This window comes from Jaculus jaculus, chromosome 9 (genome assembly GCF_020740685.1).
Source record: "Jaculus jaculus isolate mJacJac1 chromosome 9, mJacJac1.mat.Y.cur, whole genome shotgun sequence".
In the NCBI taxonomy this organism is placed as follows: Eukaryota; Metazoa; Chordata; class Mammalia; order Rodentia; family Dipodidae; genus Jaculus; species Jaculus jaculus.
In genome coordinates this window covers 12,378,387-12,403,596 of record NC_059110.1, presented here as the reverse complement: position 1 = coordinate 12,403,596, position 25,210 = coordinate 12,378,387, and the positions used below count along the sequence as shown (strand labels likewise).

The 25,210-nt window shown below is 46.0% G+C and overlaps 2 protein-coding genes across 2 annotated transcripts in view; both read right to left on the bottom strand.

The window, feature by feature from the left end:
• Positions 1-25,210, bottom strand: part of Cnksr3 (CNKSR family member 3) — a 105,867-nt gene that overhangs the window by 969 nt on the left and 79,688 nt on the right. Inside the window, exons 7-12 of the mRNA XM_045158518.1 lie at positions 24,436-24,495; positions 19,318-19,386; positions 17,997-18,143; positions 9,569-9,693; positions 5,763-5,971; positions 5,202-5,291 (exon numbers count right to left, since the gene is read on the bottom strand). Coding sequence (XP_045014453.1) covers positions 5,202-5,291; positions 5,763-5,971; positions 9,569-9,693; positions 17,997-18,143; positions 19,318-19,386; positions 24,436-24,495 — 700 coding nt within the window. The remainder of the gene's footprint in view (positions 1-5,201; positions 5,292-5,762; positions 5,972-9,568; positions 9,694-17,996; positions 18,144-19,317; positions 19,387-24,435; positions 24,496-25,210) is intronic.
• Positions 836-1,222, bottom strand: LOC101600099 (60S ribosomal protein L36a-like). The gene has a single exon (XM_004651113.3). The coding sequence runs from the start codon at positions 1,195-1,197 to the stop codon at positions 877-879; it is 321 nt and encodes a 106-aa protein (XP_004651170.2). The 5' UTR covers positions 1,198-1,222; the 3' UTR covers positions 836-876.

Here is a 25,210-nt window from a genome sequence, read left to right as displayed (position 1 = left end):
TCACGGTTAGCACCAGCTCCCAGGGCCACTGGCGTCTAGAGAGCCCAAGGACCCCCTTGATCTAACACCATCCTGAGGGTGGGCATACCAGGTTCTCCTCCTGCAAGGTCCCACACAGGACCTACCCCGTGAGTGTTTAAAAGCAGAAATGGGAGGTCATCATTGACATTTATGTGTATGTATATATGTATATATATGTGTGTGTGTGTGTGTGTGTGTATATATACACACACGCATATATATACATATGTATGTATGCATGTTTATTGTGTGTGTGTATATATATATAATCATATTGTGTGTATGTATATGTATGTATATTGTGTGTGTGTCTATATATATGTATATATATAATCAATATTGTGTATATATATGTGTGTGTATGTATGTGTATATATATATATATATATATATTGTGTGTGTTTATATATGTATGTATATTGTGTGTGTGTCTCTCTATATATGTGTGTGTGTATATATATATATAATCATATTGTGTATACATATGTGTGTATGTGTATGTATGTGTGTGTGTGTGTATATATATATATAAACTTTATCTATTGGGGTGGGAGAACATGCACACCAGGGTCTCCAGCCACTGCAAACCAACTCCAGACGCATGCACCCCCCCTTGTGCATCTGGCTTATGTGGGTCCTAGGGAATTGAACCTGGGTCCTTAGGCATCACAAGCAGCACCTTGACTGCTAAGACATCCCTCCAGCCCCTGATGTTTGTTTTGAATCTGACACGCAAGAACACCTCTAATCCCACTCGGTCAGCCTCGTATTTTCACTGCGCTGGAAGGCTACGACGTCTTTTTTTTTTTTTAAGTGAACATAATCACATTTTATTGTCTTCATAGCAAAATTGGCTCAGAACTGGATCACTTGGCCCTTTCTCTTCTTATCTCCTCCCAGTTCAAAATGCTTGCATCTCTTAATAGCCAGCATTCTCTTAGATCTGCAGTTGGGCTCAACACACTCAAGCCTCAGCACAATCTTCTTTGTAGTTTTAGCCTTTTTCTGGAATATAGGCTTAGTCTGCCCACCGTAGCCACTCTGCTTTCTGTCATAACGCCGCTTTCCCTGGGCATACAGAGAGTCCTTTCCCTTCTTGTACTGGGTCACTTTGTGGGGCTGGTGCTTGCCGCACTTCTTACAGAAAGTCCGGCGAGTTTTAGGGACGTTCACCATGTTCGCAGGAGTGCTATCAGCACCGAAAAGCGCTACGAGGTGAAGCGCGACTGGGTCATCAGGGTCAGCCTTCCAAGGTTCAAGCTGCCCTTAGGGCCCACAGCTCTCAGCTTCCTAGTCCAAGCCCAGCTCACAGCCACATGACCAGCCTGTACCTCATCCTCCCATGGCCACACTGGAGCCACTCTATCTCACCTGCCAGGCTACGAGGGATCAAAGTTCCCTCATACAGTGGGCCAAAGCAAGTGCCGTCTCCCTCCAGTTGTTTTAGCCAGGCATTTTGGTCACAGCGACCCAAAAGCAACGAAAAATTGGTACCAGAGAAATGGGGTCGTTTCTGTGACTCAGCTTGACCAAAGGTTCTTAGGCCCTTGGAACTGGTTTGTGGGCAGAACGCGGAGGAGTCTGGAGATTTGGGCTAGCAAAGCCCTAGGACGCTGTAAGCAGAGCTTAGTGGGCGATTGCAGTGGGCACCCAAAGGCCAGAATGCAGAGGTGAGAGTTCAGACGAGAAAAAGGACTGTACCCAGAGCCGGGCTATAAGAAACTACAGCAAATATGGTACCACACTTTGGCAAAGAATCTGCGGATGCTCTGCATGAGTCCTGAAATGTTGAAGTCAAAAGTAACAAAGGAGGGCAGGGAGGATTGTTCAACAACAGCCAAAGGTGCTTGCTTACAAAGCCTGACACAGCCTGGGTTCGATTCCCCGGTACCCATGTACAGCCAGATGCATGGAGCTTGTTAGCAGCAGCAGGAAGCCCCGCCGTGCATATTCTCTCTCCCTCTCTCTCTCTCTCTCCCTTTCCCTTTTCCTCCCTCCCTCTCCTTGCAAATAAATAAATAAATAAAAATTTTTAAGTAACAAAGAACTAAGTTGGCAGGAGAAATGTCTGAGACAGAACAGCACCCAGGCTTAGAACGGCCACTGCCAGTCACACAGCCGGGATTCACCTCAAAGATGGAAATAAACACCCTGCGAGGCCTCTTAACGCCAGAAGACCTCCTGAAATGAGGGAGGCATTGGCAACAAGTAACAGTCCTTAGAAACATGACTCCCTAAAATCCAAGACTCTTAGTGATTCTTAGTGAAACATTAATTATTGGGGGGGCCCTCAGGGGAGATGGCTCAATGAGAAAAATGCTCATCACACGAGGGTGAGGGTGAGTTCAAATCCTCAGCGCACACACAATGCCATGGCAATGGTAATCACCTGCAATCCCAGCCCTGGGGAGGGAGAGACAGGAAACCCCTGGGTTCACTGGGCTAGCTGGTCTAACCAAATTAGGGAGTTCTGGATTCAGCGAGAGAATCTGTCTCAAAGGATAAGGGGAAGACACGTCTACCTCTGAGTTCCACACACACGTCCCCAAACACACACAAACCTGCGTCCATACACACACGTGTGCACCGTACACACACTAAATGAAGAAAATAGAAATAAATATCCAACAATAAAAAAAAAAGGCAGCAATGAGCTGGAGGGATGTCTTAGAGGTTATGGTGTGTTCCTGCAAAGCCAAAGGACCCAGGTTTGATTCCCCAGAACCCATGTTAGCCAGATGCACAAGGGGGCACACACATCTGGAGTTCGTTTGCAGTTTGGAGGCCCTGGCACACCCATTCTCTTTCCCCCCCTTCTCTCTCTCCGCCTCCTCCCTCTTTCTCTTTACAATAAATAAATAAGAATAAAAAATAGTAGGTGTGTGCTCTGGTCATGAGACGGGATGCTAGTGCCTCAGTGTTTTGAGATGAAGACTCTGGGTAAGGCTGACTTCCCACGGTGCTACCGGCCCTCAAGTCTCTCCATTTCTACGCTGTTTTCTTGAAGTGCATGTACGTCAGCGCAGAAACAATGGGGCCGTTTCTCTGCTGGGGAGTGGGACTGCAGCCGGGTTTGATTTTCTTGTGCCTATTTGGCTTTTATAATCAGAGAGGAAAGGTCATTTTTTTTAAAAAAAAAAAAAGTGTTTATAGAGCTGGAGAGATGGCTTGGCAGTTAAGGCACTTTGCCTGCAAAGCCTAAGGACCCAGATTCTATAGCCCAGGGCCCACATCAACCAGATGCACATGGCGGTGCATGCATCTGCTGCTGTGAGTGGCTAGAAGCCCTGGCGCACCCACTCTCTATCTCACTCTCTCCCTCTTTCTCTCTAATAAATAAATTTAAAAAAAAATAAAATATTAAAAGATTCTTTTGAAATGTTCATTATTGGGGTGGGGTAGGTAAGAGTGCCCGCTACACGAGCAAGAGGGCCCAAGAGAGCCTGGTTCACCCTGACTTCAATTCCCCAGCACACTCAGCAGCTGGGCGTGGCCAGGCACGTGAGCCACCCCAGGCGCAGTGAGAGACGGAACACGTGCACGGCCGAGGGAGGAGGCGTGTGACAGGATCCTTTGGTCCACACGCATGGATGCACCACGTCACTCACAAACACACACACAAAAAAAACCATATACAGCACACACAGAAAACATCTACACTCACACACACACACACACACACACACACGCGCGCGCGTGCACGCACACACACACTTAAAATGAGCAACTTTACAGACTCCAGGCTGCAAAAGGCAGGAATTGGAAGTGATGACTCAACATGCACGAAATCTTTTCGGGATGATGAAGATGTTGTGGAATTGGATTGTGGTGACTAATGCACACTGTGAATGGACCAAAAAGCACAAAGTGTGCACTTTCAAAGACAGCCTTACACTCTGTGAGTTCTACCCCGCTATCACTGCCATTTTTTTTAAAGTGACCGTGTGCGCACAAGTATCAGTACTGAAACAACCGTGCAACGGGAATAGAAGGGGAAAGCATTGTTTTCCGTATCACACTCCACCCCTTTAACCCATCTCTTAGTGTAAAAGAAATAGAAAGCTAGGCTAGCATGGCAATGGAGATGTTCACATTTCTCAGTCTAAACAAGAGCCAGCCCTGCCACCTGCTGACAGCAGAGAGATTTCACATGCATGCCAAGGGCACCTAGAGCCCTAGACTGGCAACTTGTCCCTTTGTCACTGTGGCATAACCCAGGGTGCACACATCTTTACCAAGGACCTAGCAGATGTCCAGGGTTGATTACTTGGAAGCGCTCAGGCCTCCAGAATTTTTCTCCTTCTGTTTTTTACTCCCTAAAGCCTAGCTCACTTTAAACTCCTCACCTGTTCTTTGCATCAGCATCACAAAAGCAATGTTAAAACACCCTGCCAATGTTGTTATCAAATGTAATCTGACCAAAAATAAAATATTTTTAGACATTTCTCTCAGTAAAATAACTAGTAACTGAGTCCAGAGGAAATTAGCCAAGTGTTTCACATAGTAACTAAGAAGTTGGGGGTTGGGGGAATGTGTGTTTGTTCATCAGAAAACAAGTGGATTCTGGGCTTAGTGGTTAAGCGCTTGCCTGTAAAGCCTAAGGACCCTGGTTCGAGGCTCCACTCCCCAGGACCCACGTTAGCCAGATGCACAAGGGGGTGTGTGCATCTGGAGTTCATTTGCAATGGCTGAAGGCCCTGGCATGCCCATTCTCTCTCTCTCTCTCCCTCTTTGTCTGTCTGTCTGTCACTCTCAAATAAATAAATAAATAAAAACAAAAAAATTTAATTTTAAAAAAGAAATCAAGTGGATTCTAATGATATCTAAAATGAAATTATTTAATAAACACTTTTTCTCATGTGCTTAAGAAGTACACCATTCATGTTTACAGCCTTTTTTTGAAAACCTACAATGCTAATTAGAAGATTTAGAATCATTGACTAGGATTATGCAATGTTGCCATTCTAGAAATAAGTGGGACCTAGTGACTTTCTGCAAGGCCTGGTGTTACAGCGGTTAGGCTGGGCTCAGCTGAGCTTATCACTGTCTCTGGTTATCATAATGCATTAGACAGGTGTGGACTCTATTGCGATGTATAAAATGATGTGACACAGTATGAGTGGGCTGAGGAGTGGGCCCGGCCTTCTGCCTGCAGTGGCCGCGCTGGTCAGCGTACATACCTTTCCTCCCGTGACCTCGCGGTCGGGCAAAAGGGTCCACGATCCCCATCCAGTTTGCGTCTGCAGGCATGGACAGAGGCCTGGGCTTGCCTTAGAGGAACCAGAAGGAAGGTGACAAAGTTAGCATGCGTGAGGGGCTGCAGACAATCTTTCCCTTTCATTGATGACCTAACACTAACACACTCACACGAGGCAGTAACAAGAAGTAGAAAAGTATGTTACAGCACACCGTGTTCCCACAGCGGACAGCTCAGACCAAGGCATGCTAAACTTGAGTCTCAGAGTCTCCAACTCCAAAGTTAAACCCCATGCAGGGAAAGTTAAAACCGTAATGTGAGCTCACCAAGCTGGGCTTTGATGCCAGGCACTGTAATGAGTCAACAAGGCTTCGCTTTAGAGACATGAATAAAGGTCTCATACTTAGAATTTCATTGAGGTTTATGTTTTCCTCAGATTACCTCTGGAGTCTGCCAAGTTCATCGGCATGTTCCAAATAAGGAAGGGGGTGGGGATGAGGAGAAAGAGGCAACAGTGGATGAAGACAGGCGCTCAGAAACTTACCATATGATGGGGTTCTCTCTCTCATTTTTGTGGGCAGGATACTGGTTTCTACAGAATACCCAGGCAACTGATCAGAATCAGCAATAGTGACCCTACGTCTTCGGCTCTCCTGGTCCAAGAAGGAGTTCGGGGACTCGGAACCCTTGCGCCCAGGCACAGGCTGCTTGCCTTTCCTGAATCCTCCACAAACAAAACTCCCATTCTCATCCCTGCAAGTAACGTGAAAGCATTAGGCGGTTCCCAGACAGCCGCACCCCACTCCGCGGCTTCTCCCTAGAGCAAAAGCGTTCCATCATCTAACTCCAGTTGCTCCCTAAAATATTAAATGAGGACAGACACTGTGTTAAATCAGAGCAGACGATGCAGGATTTTGTTCATATAAGTCTACGTGGTACAAATATGGCTCTAGATTTCCCACAGGCTGTCCTGGATTCACAGTAAAAGTCCCAAGTTAAGATGTCAGCTTTTGAACCATTTTTCTCACGTCACAAGTACCATCCTGGGCTGGAGAGATGGCTTAGCGGTTAAGGCACTTGCCTGGGAAGCCTGAGGGCTCACATTCGATTCTCCAGATCCCACATAAGCCAGATATACAAGGTGACCCAAGCACATAAGGTCGCACATGCACACAACGTGGTACACGCATCTGAAGTTCGATCGCAATGGCCGGAGGCCCTGGGATGGCAATTCTCTCTCTCTCTCTCTTTCTCTCTCTCTCTCTCTCTATCTCTCATTAAAAAAAAAAAAAAAAAAAAAAACAGAGTAATATCCTTTGCCTAGATCCACTAAAGAAGACCTATGGTGTGTACTCAACTTATCAGATTTGAAAATTCTACTCAAAATACAAAGCGTTCTTCATAGCAACCAGGGCAGTAACTGCTTCTTAACTCGGGAAAGAAACTTGCCGGGCTTGGTGGCATACACCTTTAATCCCAGCCCTCAGGAGGCAAAGGCAGGAGGATCGCTGTGAGTTCAAGGCCACCCTGAGACCCCATAGTGAATTCCAGGTCAGCCTGGGCTGGAGCGAGACCCTCCCTCAAAGAAAAAACAACAACAACAAAAAAAAAGAAACTAGGAGAAGTTGGATCACTGATTCCATCCCAATGCTACCTAAACATCAGCACTTGGTTTTCAGCTGAGCCCAAGTGTTTGTCTTTTATTATTATTATTACATTCGGAAAATTTTATTAGGCAACCTGTACAAACACAACCAGGAAAAATACAGAACGAAGTGAGTCTCTAAGCTACGGCATGGTCGTCCTTGCCTGGGTGGGGTCATTCCCATGTAAGCTGGATCCCTACTTCCTCCGCCTTCCCTGGAATTTCCTGCACCTCTAACCAGCCCTGCAACCCTGCACTCACAAAGCTTTTGTGACTCACAACTTAATTCTCTGAACCTGCTGGCATCTTTCTATTCCTTAGAACACAGCTTTCATGAACAGTCTCTGTGTGTGTGCATGCATGTAAGCATGTCCCCTGAGTAGATTAAAAGTCCCAACTCCCCCCACCCACCTCCTGCTTTGCTATGTATACTGCTCTCCTGTGCCACGACTCCCCCTCAGTGAGACCCAGAGCATGCCCAGGGTCAGGGTGGTGAAGCCCCCTGCAGTTTCTGACACGATCCACAGCTTAGTCTGAGAGACTGTGTTCTCTGTGTATGTAGAGGCGACGCTGCTCACAGCTTTAGCCCCACATACTATCTCGCGGCAGCTCCACCCTAGCCTGTAAATCAGGAATGAGATCTGTATTCCCACGTTGTTCTTGATCACCTGAGTTAAATTGTGCATATGCTATCATTTATTCGAGGTCCACCAAGGAAAAAAAAAAAACAAAAACCACAGGACATCTTCTCTGTCCCCAGAAAGGAAATAAATAACTCAGATAAATAAAAAAATAAACGGCACTTTTCCAATGCGCCATCTGCAGTGGAGCCACCTCCAAGAAGGAGATTTTCATGAAAACCCTTCCGGGGAAGACCATGACGCTGGAGGCTGAACCCTCGAACACTACAAAAAATGTAAAAAGCCAAGAGATCCAGGATAAGGAAGAAATTCCTCATGACCAGCAAAGGTTGACTTTGCTGGTAAGACACGGAAAGATGGATGAACTTTTGACTACAACACTCAAAAGGAGCCTGCCCTTTGTCTTAAGCTAAGACTTCACAGTGATGCTAAAATGAAAAATGAAGAAGTCGAGCCGGGCGTGGTGGCGCACGCCTTTAATCCCAGCACTGGGGAGGCAGAGGTAGGAGGATCGCCGTGAGTTCGAGGCCACCCTGAGACTACATAGTGAATTCCAGGTCAGCCTGAGCTAGAATGAGACCTTACCTCAAAAAAAAAAATAAATAAATAAAGCAGTCTTGTACTACTCCCAAGAAAAATAAGCGTGAGAGGAAGAAGGTTAAATTGGCTGTCCTGAAATATTATAATATTATAAGGTGGATAAAAATGGTAAAATGGGTTGCCTTCATCAATGGTGCCCTTCTGGTAAGTGTGGGGCTGGGCTGGAGTTCTGATGGCCAGCCACTTCGACAGACAATGACTGTGGCAAGTGTTGGCTGACTTATAGCTTCAACAAACCAGAAGACAAATAACTGTGCATGAGTTAATAAAAGCCACAGACATATAAAAAAAAAATCGGGCGTGGTGGTGCATGCCTTTCATCCCAGCACTTGGAAGGCAAAAGGGAAGGGGATCACCATGAGTTCAAGGCCACCCTGAGACTACATAGTAAATTCCAGGTCAGCCTGGACCAGAGTGAGCCCCTACCTTGGAAAAAAAAAAAAAACCTAGAAAACTTAATAAAGAAATAATAATAAAATAATATGAAATAAATAAATATATAAATGGCCTAAAAAACTTGTCACTAAAACAAATGTGGCATAAATTTTTCTCTTACAAAATATAAGAGGGTTTTGTTCTCAATTTGTGCCCTAACAGGTGAATGAGACATTGGAGGGTGTCTGGGGTCAGAACTGAGTCTGATTTGTGTCATGTGGTGTGTGTATATGACACATTCAAGCCCATGAGCCCCCACGAGCAAGCCTGGGGCACACTCAAATCACTCCCCATCCCCTCTGAGCCCATCTTCCCGGCACCACCCTACACTTAAGGCAGAAAGCAACTATTTGCAGCCATCTGTAACACACACGTACGCACGCTGGGCACCCAAGCATCTCAAGTCCACACTGTGTCACGTCATTTTACAGACTGCAACAGAGTCCACACCTATCTTTCTCAGTAAAATCGGACTGTAACTTTAATGACTCACACAAATCAGAGAGTTAAAGGAACTTAGGTTCAGGGACCCCCAAACAGCCCTTGCAAGGCCACACGAGGACTTCTATAAATCTTCCCCAAGTAAGACGTTTAAGTGTTCTTTTCTCAAAGAGTCCCCTGTGGGCTGGAGAGATGGCTTAGCGGTTAAGCGCTTGCCCGTGAAGCCTAAGGAGCCCAGTTTGAGGCTCGATTCCCCACTTTAGCCAGATGCACAAGGGGGCGCACGTGTCTGGAGTTCATTTGCACTGGCTGGAGGCCCTGGCGTGCCCATTATCTCTCCTCTCTCTCAATGCCTCAATGCCTTTCTCTCTGTGTCACTCTCAAATAAATAAACAATATATATCTATATATAAAACAAGGGTCCCCTACCACCGAACTAAATAGGCTTAAGCCTCAGGAAGTGAGCCTCACCCCTACACTTCCCATACAGAGAGTCAGACCACACTCGTGTCCCTGGAGACCCCAGAGCTCTTCACAGCACCTTGTAAGAGGCAGCTTGTGGTGACAAGCACCCAAAGGCTGACTTACCGGGGAGAGTAGGGCACGGCAGGCGGAGGGGGGATGTACAGATCCAAGATGGCGGGTTTCTCCTTCTTCAGCGAGGCGTCCATAGTGCTCTCTGGGGACTGCGTCTTGGTGGGCAGGGGTGAGGTCTACAATCAGAGCCGCCCAGGGTGCAAAAGAGCAGAGGTTATTATTAGCATACTTCTCCCCTTCGTCAAAACCAAGCTCACCCACATGGTCACAGCTACTAACAGTCAATGTTTCGGCTTCCGCGAGACCCTCAGAATGCCCCCCCACACACACCCCAAGGCAATCACAAGTGTCAGGGTCACAGCTCTAGCTCTGGGAATGTCATCAGCGTGCCTCTGCTCCTCTGTACAACTGTGACGCTACCAGTGGTGTGGCAGTAACAGCTAGCTGGGTGAGTGCAAGAAAATCACTTTGTGGGCTGGAAAGACGGCTCCGTGGTGTAAGGGGGTGTTTTCTGCAAAGAATAACATTCTGGGTTTGATTCCCCAGTTCCCAAGTAAGGCCGGATGCACAAAGCAGTACAAACATCTGCAGTTTGCTTGCAGTGGCAGGAAGCCCTAGTGCGTACACATTCTCGCTCTATCTACCTACCTATATCTATCTATCTATCTATCTACCTATATCTATCTATCTATCTATCTATCTATCTATCTATCTATCTATCTATCTATCTATCATCTATTTATCCATGCACATATACATACATCTATCTCTCTCTCTAAATATTTTTTTAAAAAGAAACTCACTTGACATACTACATATACATACATATATGGGGCCCTGAGCCTCCATGTGGGTGTGACTCTGGCTAGGCTGATCAGTGGTATATTACTAAGCCAGTCACTCAACTTCTCTGTGCTTAATCTATAAAATGGAAATCAATGGAATAGAATCAGTACTCTACTAGGTAGCTATGGAAATTGAGATAATACAGATGAATGGATTAGGATTTGCTTGAAACGTAATAAATGATACATTTTTAATATAGTGATGTGCACACATACAAATTAATTTTTTTTCTTTTTCTTTAAAAAATTATTTATTTATTTATTTATTTGAGAGCAACAGACACAGAGAGAAAGACAGATAGAGGGAGAGATAGAGAGAGAGAATGGGCGTGCCAGGGCTTCCAGCCTCTGCAAACAAACTCCAGACGCGTGCGCCCCCTTGTGCATCTGGCTAACATGGGACCTGGGGAACCAAGCCTCGAACCGGGGTCCTTAGGCTTCACAAGCAAGCGCTTAACTGCTAAGCCATCTCTCCAGCCCTACAAATTAATTTTAAATGATCTTAAGGGATGGTAACATGGCTTGGCGGTTAACATGGCTTTGCTTGCAAAGCCAGAGGACCCAGGTTTGATTCCACGGAACCCATGTAAGCCAGATGCACAAGGTAGTGGATGCATCTGGACTTTGTAGCACCTACAGGTCCTGGTACCATTCCCCCCCCCCGCCTCTTTCACTCTCTCTCCCTCTCCTTCCCTCTCTCTCTCATAAATAAATAAATAAATAAACAAATAAAATGTTGTTAGGACTGGAGGGATGGCTTAGCAGTTTTGCCTACAAAGCCAAAGGGCTCAGGTTCGACTCCCCAGGACCCACGTTAGCCAGATGCACTAGGGGGCGCACGCGTCTGGAGTTCATTTGCAGTGGCTACAGGCCCTGCTGCGCGCCCATTCTCTTAATCTCTCTCCCTCTTTCTCTGTCCAATAAATAAATAAATAAATAAAATATTTTTAAAAATAAAATGTTTTTAAATCCATACCTTATTTTAATTATGCTATGGATCTTAAAGGACCTTCATTTTAACATCTCAAGCAGGACCTTCTATGGTTTGAAAAAAGACAACACTGTCCAATTGTCTGGCTGGAAAAAGGGTGTCCAGGAACTCTGGGTCAAGGGGAAGGAGGCAGGGCTGAGGGCCAGTGGAACCCTGAGAAAGTTCAAGGACAGGGAAAGCCATCTTTTCAACCCCATCTCATCCGGGTTGTGGCAGAAACTCTCACTGCGGCGTTCTAAAGGCTGGAAGGCTTCAACCGCCAGTACGGGCAGAGCTAGGAGCGGCCACGACGAGATTCAGAGCGACAGTTAACTCCCAGGAAAGACACAAGGCACAGAGGCAGGGCCTCCCTCTGTCTTGAGTCTCCCAGAGCACAACCCCCTATCTGGACGCTGATTCCCTAACAGCTCAGTGTAGCAGCCTGGCTCCGTATCCGTGAGCAGCAGGCTCCAGGCCCTCGCAACATCAGAAGCAAAGGTGCTGCTGGAGACGGGGAAGATGACTCAGTGTTGCTGCACAGGCGTGAGCCTGGATCCTCAGAACACGTGTACAATGCCGAGCGTGGTGACACACTCGCTCCTGGGATCTATCCCAGGGGTAGTGGGGCACAGACAAGGAATCCCTGAGATTACTTGCTAGCTAGTCTAGCAGAACTGGTGAGCTCCAGGTTCAGTGACTTTGTCTAAAAGAATAAAGTCGAGGGTGACTGAGGAAGACCTCTGACATTGACCTCTGGCCTCCACACATGTGTGTACGCACGCACGCACGCACGCATAGATATGCAAATAAAATTTAAAAGTAAGGGCTAGAAAAATGGCTTACTGGCTAAGGCACTTGCCTTGCAAAGGTTAAGGACCCAGGTTCAATTCCCCAGTACCCATGTAAGCCAGATGCACAAGTCTGGAGTCTGTTGACAGTGGTTAGAGACCCTGGAATACCCACTCTCCCCCTCTTCCTCCCCCTCTGTCTCTCTCCCCCATCCACTATCTATCTGTCTTTCTCTCTCTCAAATAAATAAATAAATAATTTTCCCCCCTCGAGGTAGGGTCTTACTCTAACTCAGGCTGACCTGGAATTCACTATGTAGTCTCAGGGTAGCCTTGAACTCATGGCGATTCTCCTACCTCTGCCTCCCAAGTGCTGGGATTAAAGGCGTGCGCCACCATGCCCGACCAAAATAAATATTTTAAAATCTAACAGTATATTGGAGCACTCCCACAATTGATTCTCCCTCATATTCCAAAACGAATTAACAACTCTCCTCTTCCAGGATGAGGCCTAGAAACAGAAGAATGGAATCTCTGCCACAACAAGGTGCTGAGAAGAATTAAAGAGCTTCTCTCCAGCGCGTGCAGGACACCCAGATCTAATCGGCTGAACACCGAGGCAGAAGTCACTAGGGCCGGCAGCTGAGCTCGGTCTACCAGGGTTTATATTCTGCACACAGCCTGGGCGGATCAGAGGAATAGCTGAACTGTGTGGTGGTGATTTCCCTGGGTCAGAGGCAAAACTGGGTGCCTCTGTCTCTCCTCAAACTGCATAGTGGGGAGTTGGGGGGGAGTCTAGCAGGAAAGTAAGGCAGGACTGAAGAAAACCAAAGGGTTCCCCTTCTAAACTGAACCTGCATAAGGGTTAAGGGGTGAACTAACCCATTACTTAAGCATAACCTTGCCTTAAGTTCTAAACACATCCAAGTCAATGTTCCCCGGAGGCTTCAACTGCAGTGACACTGGTCCCACCTGTCACTCTCTTCCAAATGGCTGCTTTTAATATTTTGTCACCTCCCAGGTTTCTCATCACATCTGACACCTGCTTCTTCCCTTGCCTAGCTGGCCTGACTCACTGCTTATCCTAATGCCTTCTCCTGAGACAACAAGAATATCTGGGAGGCTGAGGCTCGGGGGAGACGCAATGCCTCATCTAAGGCCCACAGCTGAGACACGGGGAGCTGGGGTTCCGTTTGGAGCCCCTTCATTGGCACCATGCCGCGCTGTCCACGCGCCAGGGCAGGACTCCCTCCACCTGGTCTCTTGAGTAGCAAATCGCTCATCTGACCTGTGTGTCACCAGCCTTGAGAACCACATCCCCCCATCTCTAAACAGACACGGTGGCATCTTGCCTGGCGTTCCCTGTGTTCAGCTATTATCGTGGGCTGAACTGTGTCCCCTCAAAATCCCTATGTTGAAGTCCTGACCGCTGGCACCTCAAAAATGTGCCTTTGCTTGGATATTAGGTCTTTAAAGAGGCTCACTGAAAGAGGACGTCAGCACATTCCAGCGTGACTGGCATCCTTCGGAGAGGAGCGTGTGAACGCGGACACAAGCCAAAGCAAAGACCTCAGAAGAAAAGCAGCCTTCCCAGGACTTGACTTTGGCCCTCCATGACCGCAATCTGTGGTACCGTGTTATGGCAACCCGAGCAAGGTATCACAGATATGAATGTAAATGAAGGTGTCAACCTGCTACCAGAGGGTAAAAGTCCACACCGATGCCCCTGGCACTCCCTCCCTGGCTACCACACCGTCCCGGCAGGCCAGTCTGATTCTGCCTCCCATCCCTGGCTCCAGGAAGTCTCAGCTCGCTCCCTGAGCCAGAAGCTATGAGCCTGTTGCCAACCCAGGACCCCACCCTGCCAGAAGGCAAGAAGCACCCCTTCTCCAGAGAACGGCCCATCCACACACAAAGCTGAATTTCCCAAGGGGGGCCACCAAAGCCTGTAGCTGTCTGGTTAGGCAGCTGACCATGGTTGATCTTGACCTGAGGTGGCCCCACCCCTGGCACATCTCCTTCCTTATTCCCCCTCCTGCTCCCTCATGAGTTTACCTGGAGCACACGCCCTCAGAAATTGCTCTCACAGAAAGCCCTGCTCCTAGGAAACTTTAACTCAGACACTGCCCCTTCCCTGATGGCCACGAATCCAGGCTGTGTGGGTGAATGGTTTAAGAACACCATTTTTCTCCTCCATGAAACATCCCCACCCGCTGAGATACATCTCACCTACCTCCAAGCTCCAAACATCCCACCTCGTGGGTAAGAGGTGACCTCACACTTACACCTCAGGAAAGGGTGCCACAACCCACATAGTCCACACCCCCTCTCTCCTTGAGAACCCAACATTATATGCCCATTGATTATCTGAAATAACTAGTACTTGGCAGGCACCCCATCAACTATGATAAATGAAGCACCTCCAAAGACCAAAATAGCACATTCTGAGAATTAAAGAAATGAAAATTAATTAAGCATTTAAACTTCTATACCGAGCAATGAAATAAAAAGCATCTGGAATACAATGGACAAACTTAGTTACATGGGATATTCTTTAGATATTGGCCCTCAAAGCACAAGACAAGCAAAAATGAGGTGCACTGGATTACATTAAAACCAGAAACCTTGCCAGGGCACGGTGGCGCATACCTTTAATCCCAGCACTCGGGAGGCAGAGGTAGGAGGATCGCCGTGAGTTCAAGGCCACCCTGAGACTACATAGTAAATTCCAGGTCAGCCTGGACCAGAGTGAGACCCTACCTTGAAAAACCAAAATAAATAAATAAATAACCCAGAAAACTTAGGCTCACACAAAGACAATCTACAGAGTGAAGAGATGCCCTACGTGACGGGAGAGAGTGCCTGCCAACTGCACGTCTCATATGAACTCAAGATCCAAACTACGCAAGCACCTCATGCAGCTCGACAGCAGGAAATCAATCCAACTCAAACAAAAATGGGCAAAGGATCTGAGAGGACATTTCTCAAAAGAAGAGGTATGAATAGCCAACTGATAGACGAAAGAGAAAAAAAGAAAAGACACAACGTCACTCATCATCAAGAAAACACAAACTAAAACCACAAGGAGCTGTCACCTCGTACCTGTGGAATAAGTGCGTCCAAGGGGATGGAAGCCGACGGGTGATGGCCAGGAGCGGGGGAGGGGAGCAGGGGCGCACCAGTGGCGGGAATGTGCATTACTGTAGCCACCGTGCCAGAAGTATGAAGGGTCCTCAAAACCTGAACCTAGAGTTGGCGTATGAGTCAGCAACCCTACTGCTGTGTATCTATCCAAAGGAAATTAAATGAACGTGTCATAAGAATATTTACACTCCCACATGTGTGTATTCACAATGGCCAAGGGCAATCTCAGAGTCCACCAATGGTAAACAGATAAAGAAACTATAGAGTGTGTGTGCATACCATATTTTATATATGTGTGTGTGTGTACGCCATTAAATAGTATTTAAGCCTCAGAAACAAAGTAAATTCTGGATGAATGTGGGTGAAATTCTATGAAGTAAAGAAAGTAAACCAGAAAGACAAATACTGACTTCTGAACAATATTGGGATCTAAAAAAAAAAAAAAGATTGAACTAGACAGGTGGCTACCAGGCAGGAAGAAGGATTGGGGAAATGGTTAAAGGACACAACATAATTGACCAGGAGGTATGTGTTCAAGAGCCCTAGGGTGCAATAAGCTAAATATGGCTAACAACGGTGAAATCACACACTCGAAAACTGCCAGAAGGGTACACTTAAATGTTGGCACCACAAAGCAAATGGTTAAGTGTGTGAGGTCATATGTGCATGAATGCGGTTGATTAAGACCTTCCAAACTAAACATGTATTTCAAAAAGTTACGTTGTACACTCTATGTAGATATCATTTGTGTCAATTAAAATTTTGATTTCAGAAATGCTATTGTAAGTAACTTCAACTGTATGGCCCTCCTCTCGACCTTCAACTTTGTGCCCTTCATTTTGAGGTACACCTGCAGCCATATTTAAAATGCTACCTATCGCAAAGTGCCCAAGCTGGTGGCTTGAAGCTAACCACTGTGCCTATCACGTGACCATGTATGATAAGACCACAGGAAATTAGAAATAAAATGTTATCTCAATATTTAAGGACTCTATTTATTATTATTATTATTATTTATTTGCAAGGAGAAAGAAAGGGGGAATGGAGAATGGGCATGCCAGGGCCTCTAACCACTGCAAACAAAGTCTAGATCCAGGCACCACTGTGTATCTAGCTTTACCTGGGTACTGGGGAATCAAACCCAGGTCATTAAGCTTTTCAAGCAAACAACCACTGAGACCCCTTCTCCAGATTCTTCTGTTTAAAAAAACAGAAGCCTTAAAATATCATTGCTTTATGTTCTTGGCTTACTAAACACTAGGATCAACAAGTAATGGGGGTAAATGTTGGGGTGAGGAGGCATCCTTGAGAGGGACAGGATGAGGAGGCGTCATTAAGCCCCTTAGGCTCTGAGGAGATAATGGAGGCAGGCAGTGTCTGAAGAGAATTTCAATAAAACTCACTTAAAGTTGCTTTGTCTTTTTATTTCTCACCACATACTGGCAATGCTGAATAATGCCTTTTTTTTTTTTATAAAGGGGGGTGTGGTGTGTTATTGACTGGGTACGTTCCATCCTGTGCCATCACCCCAGCCTTGGTAAAGCACTTCTAAGGACCCAACCCTGCGGGCTCTCCATCATCAGAGTTCAAGTTGTGCCCGGTGTACATGTGTTCCACAGCTATGTCCTTCCTGGAGGCCAGTGAAACTTAGAAGGCTCAAGAAGCTCTTGGACGCTATGAGATTCACAGGGCCCCTCCCCAAGGTTATAGTGACAGTAATAAACGCCGAAGAAGGGAGACCCTCCAACAGCTGAGCTGCCTGCAATAGCAATTAAGTCATGCAGCGGCTCTCCCGGGGATCGGTCGGCTTTTCGGCGAGGCAGCTGTCTACGAGTCACACCTGCTCCTGTAAGTAGTCAATTCCAGGAAACTCACCGGCTCGCTAAGCTAGACTCGGGTGAACGTGTTCCCTAGGTCTGTGCTCGCTACCCGATCTGGGGTGAGTACAAGTTATGTTCACAGCTTCCTGGGAAAAGCCTCACAGTGACATGGAGCCGACCTGGAGCGGAGCTCCGGCGCAGGGACGTCCACACGTGTGGTGGCCAATGTATGTGAGGGCTCAGCAGCTGGGAGGGGGCCGGAGAGACGGAAGGAAGTGACCTTTTCATTGTTTAGGCAGCTACATATGGCTAGTGGCTATTCGTTTTCTTTTCTTTTAATTTTTGTTTATTTTATTTATTTATTTGACAGAGAGAGAGAGAGAATGGGCGCGCCAAGGCCTCCAGCCACTGCAGACGAACTCCAGACGCGTGCGCCCCCTTGTGCATCTGGCTAACGTGGGGCCTGGGGAACCGAGCCTCGCACCGGGGTCCTCAGGCTTCACAGGCAAGCGCTTAACCGCTAAGCCATCTCTCCAGCCCTCGTTTTCTTTCTAAAAATATTGATCTACCTACGTACTTATTTATTTACTTGCAAGCAGTGCGAGACAGAGAGAGAATGGAGATGCCAAGGGCTCTTGCCACTGCAAAGAAGTTCGAGAAGCACGGGCCACTTTGTGCATCTGTCTTGACGTGTGTACTGGGGCTTCGAACCCAGGCTGTCAGGCTTCACAAGCACTTTTAACCACAGAGTCACCTCCCTGGCTGGGTGTATCTTTTCATACAAGCAGGATTACTGAACAATCACAGGAAAATCAACTCCCCAAACCTATCCTAAGTGTTTCTCTTTACTGAGGGGAGACAAAGCAGACCCCCAAGACATGGCTCAAGGTACGAGACGGGGGTCGCAGCTACCTGCACGAGAGGTGGCTTCCACCGCAGGTTCTTCAGGGGCGCAGGGGTGAAGCTGAAGGAGCCCGTGGGCCGCTTCTTCAGGAGTAACACAACGCCGGTGGGATTCTCTCTCAACTTTCTCACCAGGTTTTTTAGCTGCCACCCCACCTGCAAAGCAGGAGGGAGAGAAAGGACCAGCTCATGAGCAACGGCGAACCAACCTGTGACTCTAGATCTCAAGGCAATGTGAACAAATAAGTAGATAGAAATACGCTCCTCTTAGCACTTCTTAACATGGTAGAAAATGAAGCAGAAACTGTAAATTAAAATTATATATGTGTATACACATATATATGTATACACACACACACACATATGAGGCTGGGATTGGTGATGCACACCTTCTTAAATAATTTTTTGTGTATTTTTATTTATTTATTTGAGAGTGACAGAGAGAGAAAGAGGCAGAGAGAGAGAGAGAGAGAATGGGCACTCCAGGGCCTCCAGCCACTGCAAACAAACTCCAGATGCTTACACCCCCTTGTGCATCTGGCTTAAGAGGGTCCTGGGGAATGGAGCCTCGAACTAGGGTCCTTAGGCTTCACAGGCAAGCGCTTAACCGCTAAGCCATCTCTCTGGCCCCATGGTGCACACCTTTGATTCCAGCATCTGGGAGGCCAAGGTTGCTGTGAATTTGAGACCACTCTGAAACTACATAGTGAATTCCAGGTCAGCCTGGGATAAGAATGAGACCCTACCTCAAAAAAACAAAGAAGGAAATGGTTTGGGGCTGGTGAGATGGCTCAGTGGGTTTGCTTGCAAAGCCTGTTAGCCTGGGTTTGATTCCCCAGTACCCATAAAAAACTAGAAGCACGAAGGGGCACATGCATCTAGAGTTCACATGCAACAGCAAGAAGCCCTGATGTGCCCGTATTCGCCCTCTCTCTCTCTCTCTCTCTCTCTCTCTCTCTCTGTTTGCAAATAAATAAACAATTTTTAAAAGTGACAATTTCGACCAGACACAAAGCGACCTGGATATCCATGACCTCGCAGTGTCTGACACTACCTACAAGAGCATCATAATAGGAGGAAAAAAATCATGACATCAAAATAAAAGAGAGACTGACTGAGATGGGGAGGGGATATGCTAGAGAGTGGTGTTGCAAAGGGGAAAGTATGGGGGAGGAAGGGAATTACCATGGGTTATTGTCCACAATTATTTAAGTTCTCAAAAAAATTTTTAAAAATTAGAAAACAAATTAAGTAATTCATTTTAAAAAATGACAATTTCGAGGTAACAATGTCCCAAATGGGAAATTTAGATCTCAAGAAACAAACTCACCACAGTCTGTCGATTGACTTGAATGACCTCGTCACCAGCGTGAATCTTCTGAGATCTGTCCGCAGGAGACTGTACACAGAAACAAAGAAACCCAGCTTACTTGTCAAACCTCCTCTTCCTGCCTCTACTTCTTCTTTCTTTCTTCTGTAGACAACTGGTACCAGAAATTAAACGTTCTCAAGAAAAAAATAAAATAAAAACAACATAGTCTCCTGATATTAAGTAGAACCTGATATAAGAAAACAATGCTTCTATGTATAGGGCTGATGTCAACAACTGATGACCTGTCCATTGGCACAGCTGGGTTCATGCAACCCATGAAAACTGTGGTCACACCATTGACATGAGGAGCTGCTAAGAGCCCTGAGTGCGTCTGAAAAAAAAAAAAAATTGAGCCGGGCGTGGTGGCGCACGCCTTTAATCCCAGCACTCGGGAGGCAGAGGTAGGAGGATCGCCGTGAGTTCGAGGCCACCCTGAGACTCCATAGTGAATTCCAGGTCAGCCTGGGCTAGAGTGAGACCCCACCTCGAAAAGAAAAAAAAATATTGCTGTACACATGAAAATTCACCTTGCAAAAGCAGAAGAGCTGTTTAACATGTAATGACCATCTCTGCAACTCTTTTATCCATTTTCCTCATTCCACTAAAATCTGATTTTTCCCAAAGTTTTGTTTTCACACATTATCACAATGTTATTAAGGCAGAAAGTTAATGGAAACTTTAATTTATTTCTTTAAGGAATTTTTTTTAAATTTTCAGGTTAAATTCAAAATGACTAAGTCCTTGGCATCAAGAAAAAAAAAATTGTATTGTTTCTCCAAATGAAACACTACCACTACTTTGTAAAGCAACAAAAATACATAACAGGGGCTGGAGAGATGGCTTAGCGGTTAAGCACTTGCCTGTGAAGCCTAAGGACCCCGGTTCGAGGCTCATTTCCACAGGACCCATGTTAGCCAGATGCACAAGGGGGCGCATGCGTCTGGAGTTCGTTTGCAGTGGCTGGACGCCCTGGCGCGCCCATTCCCTCTCTATCTGTCTCTTTCTCTCCCTCTCTCTCTGTCACTTTCAAATAAATAAATAAAAAATGAACAAAAAAAAATACATAACAGGATATAATTCATTTTTCAAATGTGGTACCAGGGATATTCTTGTTCACATAAGTGAACTCGACTCTTTATGTTTAAGATCCCTCAAGTGACAAAGTGGGGGAAAAAAATAAGCTGCTGATTTCTAATTTAGTATTATCTAGGTCAGTGCATTTAATTTTCTAACTTATTTAACTGGCTGAATCTTCAAATAATTTACAGCTATCCTAAGACAAAGTAGCACCTTTGAACATGGGGAGGAGTAGCAATAAAATTCAAGACACACTTGCTGAATTTTCTCACTTAACTGCTGTGATAGGTTCAACAAAAACAACAAAAAAATTAGTAGGCAGAGGCAGCATTAAGCCATAGAAACATCTCCCTGGTATTTATTGCAGCTCAAGTAATGGTGCCAGTTATGATCAAAAACATCTTGCCTGGGCTGGTCGTGATGGCGCAGGCCTTTAATCCCAGCATTCGGGAGACAGAGGTAGGAGGATCGGAGTGAGTTCCAGGCCACCCTGAGACGACATAGTGAATTCCAGGTCAACCTGGGCCAGAGTGAGACCCTACCTCAAGAAAAAAAAAAATCTTGCCTATCCTCATAACAACCAGGGGTGCCTTACTTGAGCCTAGCAACCGGTGTACCACAGGGAGATGCCTTTTAAGCCTCTTTCCCTTTTTTTTCCCCAATAAGAATTTATCTATAGTCCTTTTTGCACCCATATGTCAGATTTTCTTTGGCAATTCTGACCCTGTCTACTTAATCTTATTGGGCAGAGGATTCATGGGCAGCAAGCTTCACTTTGTAAGAGGTGGCCCTCAAGGCCAGGAAGTCCCTGTTTATAGACATACAATCTGCAAACTCAGGAGCTGGTGTCCCCAAGTGACATCCTTTCTGAAGCATCCTCACATACTCATTTCTCAATGTCCAACCCAGTGATTCCAGACTGCGTTTGGCAGAACAATGGTAAGGAGAGAGCCTAATACCAAAATGTCCCCCAGGTCAGGAGTTCTTGCCTATCTTCACCATGCATCGGACTACAGAAAAATGATGCTTGCTCCAAGGACAGGTAGCAATCTGAAGAACAAAGGCCCCATTCGTTGTCAGGGGACCTCGGCGTGGAGGATGGGAATGGAAAGAGTTGTTAAGACTCTTGAATCAGATCTCACTGAACCTCAAAGAAGAAGTCAGATGGAGAATCACCACAGAACAACCCCTGCCCTCTCGGGTGGCTCCATAAGAATGGCCTGCTGGCCTTGCATTAGCCTGGCATCCAGAGTGAATGTGATTCAGTTAGCAAAACAGTGGGTGGTTTCTGCAAGACCACTCACCCTATGGGCTCCCATAAAAACAATCTGGCTGAATTATAGTTCCCATCAGTGACAGCTAGAGCTAGCATTTTCTGCTGGCATCCAAGTATAAAATGTCCCCAGGTCAGAGTAAAACACTCAGATTAAGCCCTTGGGACAAGAGTTCTAGGCTACTTCCCACGTTTAACCACTGAGCCAGCTCCCTAGCCCAAACCTTCTGTGCTACCATTACCAATCAGCTGAGTCTGTTTTAAAAAAAAGTTGGTGGGCTGGAGAAATGAGTCAGCAGTAACTTGCCTGCAAAGCCTAACAACCTGGGTTCAATTCCCCAGTACCCACATAAAGCCAGATGCACAAAGTGGCGCACGCATCTGGAGTTCATTTGCAGAGAAGCTAGAAGCCCAGGATTGTCTATTCTCTGCCCCCCTTCCTTGTAAATAAACAAAACTATTTTTACTTATTTATTTACTTATTTAACAGAGAAAGAGAGAACACCAGATGTGTGCACCCCCTTGTGCATCTGGCTAACCTGGGTCCTGGGGAAACAAACCTGCGTCCCTTGGCTTTGCAGGCAAATACCTTAACCACTAAGCCATCCCTCCAGCCTCAAAACTATTTTAAAATGCATTAAAATTACTCAAAAAAGTAATTTAAAAATAAATTTTAAAAATTGCTATCGAGGTGCTGGAGAGATGGCTTAGAGGTTAAGCACTTGCCTATGAAGCCTAAGGACCTCAGTTCGAGGCTCTATTCCCCAGGACCCAGGTAAGCCAGATGCACAAGGTGGCGCATGTGTCTGGAATTCATCTGCAGTGGCTGGAGGCCCTGGCACTCCCATTCTCTCTCTATCTGCCTCTTTCTCTCTCTGTCTGTTGCTCTCAAATAAATAAATAAATTTTTTCTTAAAAAATTGCTATTGAGGGCTGGAGAGATGGCTTAGCGGTTAAGCGCTTGCCTGTGAAGCCTAAGGGCCCCTGTTCAAGGCTTGGTTCCCCAGGTCCCACGTTAGCCAGATGCACAAGGGGGCGCACGCGTCTGGAGTTCGTTAGCAGCAGCTGGAAGCCCTGGAGCGCCCATTCTCTCTCTCCACCTCTATCTGTCTTTCTCTCTGTGTCTGTCACTCTCAAACAAATAAATTTAAAAAAAATTAAAAAAAATTGCTATTGATTCTGGTTTCTTTTCCCCCACTAGGGAATACTTAGAGATATGACAATCTTCCACTCGTCTAGAGGAAGCATATAAGTGATTTATAATTCACTGATTACCTTAAGCAATGTCATTTTCTTGCTGCAAAATTAAGGTGATTACAACAAACATGCACCAAAGATTATGCCACATGGCAATCAGTAAAGTGCTTGCTTCAGAAGCATGAAGACATGAGTTTGATTCCCAGAACTGACATAAAAATGCTGGCCGTGGTGGCCCACACGGGGAATTCCAGCACTAGGAACACGGAGACAAGAGGCTCCCCCAGGTTCACTGGCTAACTCCAAGGCAGTGAGAGATTCTGCTTCTAAAAAGGTGGACCGCAGTCCCGAGGGTGACACCCAAGCTTATCTTCTAGCCTCCACACGCAGACACACACGCGTGCACGCTCACCCTCCCATACACACACACACACACACACACACAGGAAAAAAAAAAAAAACAACTAGCGTGCCACACTTCATCAAAACGTAAAATCAGACACACATTTTCACCACAGTAGAAAAAGAGCTGCCAAACTTTTCCTACATGTTAGAATTAGTTTTTCCCTTAATTGATAGAACAGCTTCATCCCTCAAATACGTGCTTCTTTTACACGGGCTCAGGGAAGCTCTCCAAACATTTCTAGCTTCGTGTCAGTGCCATGCAAAAGCAAGCCATACCGCACGCTGTAGGAAAAAAAAAATACAGTCGGCCAGTCCTACTTTTTACAAATTCACCATGTTTCAGGGGATAACAGCTAATCCTACATCTATCAGAATTCCCAGAAGGAAGGAAACGGTGCACAAAAGTGTCTCCAAGTAGAAACAGACCTGTTCTTTCTCTTCCCGGGACTGGGGTGGAATGCTAAATTGCAATTATCATGCCAAATATTATGAAACATAACGCTATGAAAAGACTCTGTGTCGTGCAGAAATCCCAAAATAGCTACTTTGGAGACACATAAAAATTCTATTAAACAAAAAGAATGTATTTTTCACATATGGCCAGCACTCACAGCTCTTAGTAGAGTGATTCACAGCAACAACGAGATCATTATTTTCCGCATTTATGTCTTAACACATCCACGGAGCAGCAGGAATAATTAAAACAAGGGCGGAGGTAAAAAAGTAGGCATGGTTAAGCCGGGCGTGGTGGCGCACACCTTTAATCCCAGCACTTGGGAGGCAGCGGTAAGAGGATTGCCATTAGTTCGAGGCCACCCTGAGACTACATAGTGAATTCCAGAGCAGCCTGGGCCAGAGTGAGACCCTACCTTAAAGAAAAAAAAAAAGTATGCATGGTTATGTGAACTACAGCAGTAAAGGACAACTTAAACACTAAACTGACAACAACTGGTGGTTCAGGGTATTTAACCCATCGCCAGAAATAAAAACAAGCCCCGCAGCCAGCTCTGGGGGTACAGATAACAATGCAAACACACACACAAACACTCTTAAATGAAACCTTCATAGCTCTGTCCAATTTACTTAAACACACAATAGCTTTTACATTTAACGGACACACTTACATTTTCTGTGGTCCCAGTGATCACATGCAATCCATCATAGGTTGATTTGATGTACATGCCCTAGAGAAAGTCACAAATATATTAATTCAATATTCCAACAGTTAGAGGGAGCCACAAGTGAGTGAGACTCGAACTTATAAAACATTAAAACAGTCCCTTCAGAATAAGGCTCGTGGGTGTGTGTGTGTGTGTGTGTTTTTTTTTTTTTTTTAGCCTCCTGAAACTAGATCCAAAGGGCAGTTGAAAGAGAATGAAAACAAATGGAAATAGTAGTGAAAGAAATCACACAAGGGATCTCTTTGATGATATAATCTGTGTACCTGGCACACAGAATTTTGACACAACTCTTTAGGATGTAGGAATTTTCTCAGACCTGCTCCATGAGCCAGGCATTTGAAAACAAGGACTCTCTTTCCTAGCTATCTCTTTTTCCCAGGGACATGATACAGTCCGTTCAACGTGGTACTCAGGGTGGCTTATTTGGACCACCGTGTGCAGACAAAGCTGGTCAAACAATGTAACACAAACAGTAACAGCTGCTGCTCTGTTTTACGGGGACACGCGGGGTGGATGAGCAGGTCTCTCCCAAAGAGACCTGTAGGCAAACCAACTCATCCGTACCCCGACAACCCAAGTACAGCATTTCTGTTGCTGCTTTCCTTAATCTAGGGCAGGGTCTCAGGAAGCCCGACCTGGCCTCAAACTTGTGATACAGCCGAGGATGACCTTGACCTGACCCTCCCGGCTCCACCCCGAGTGCTGGTACCACAGGCGG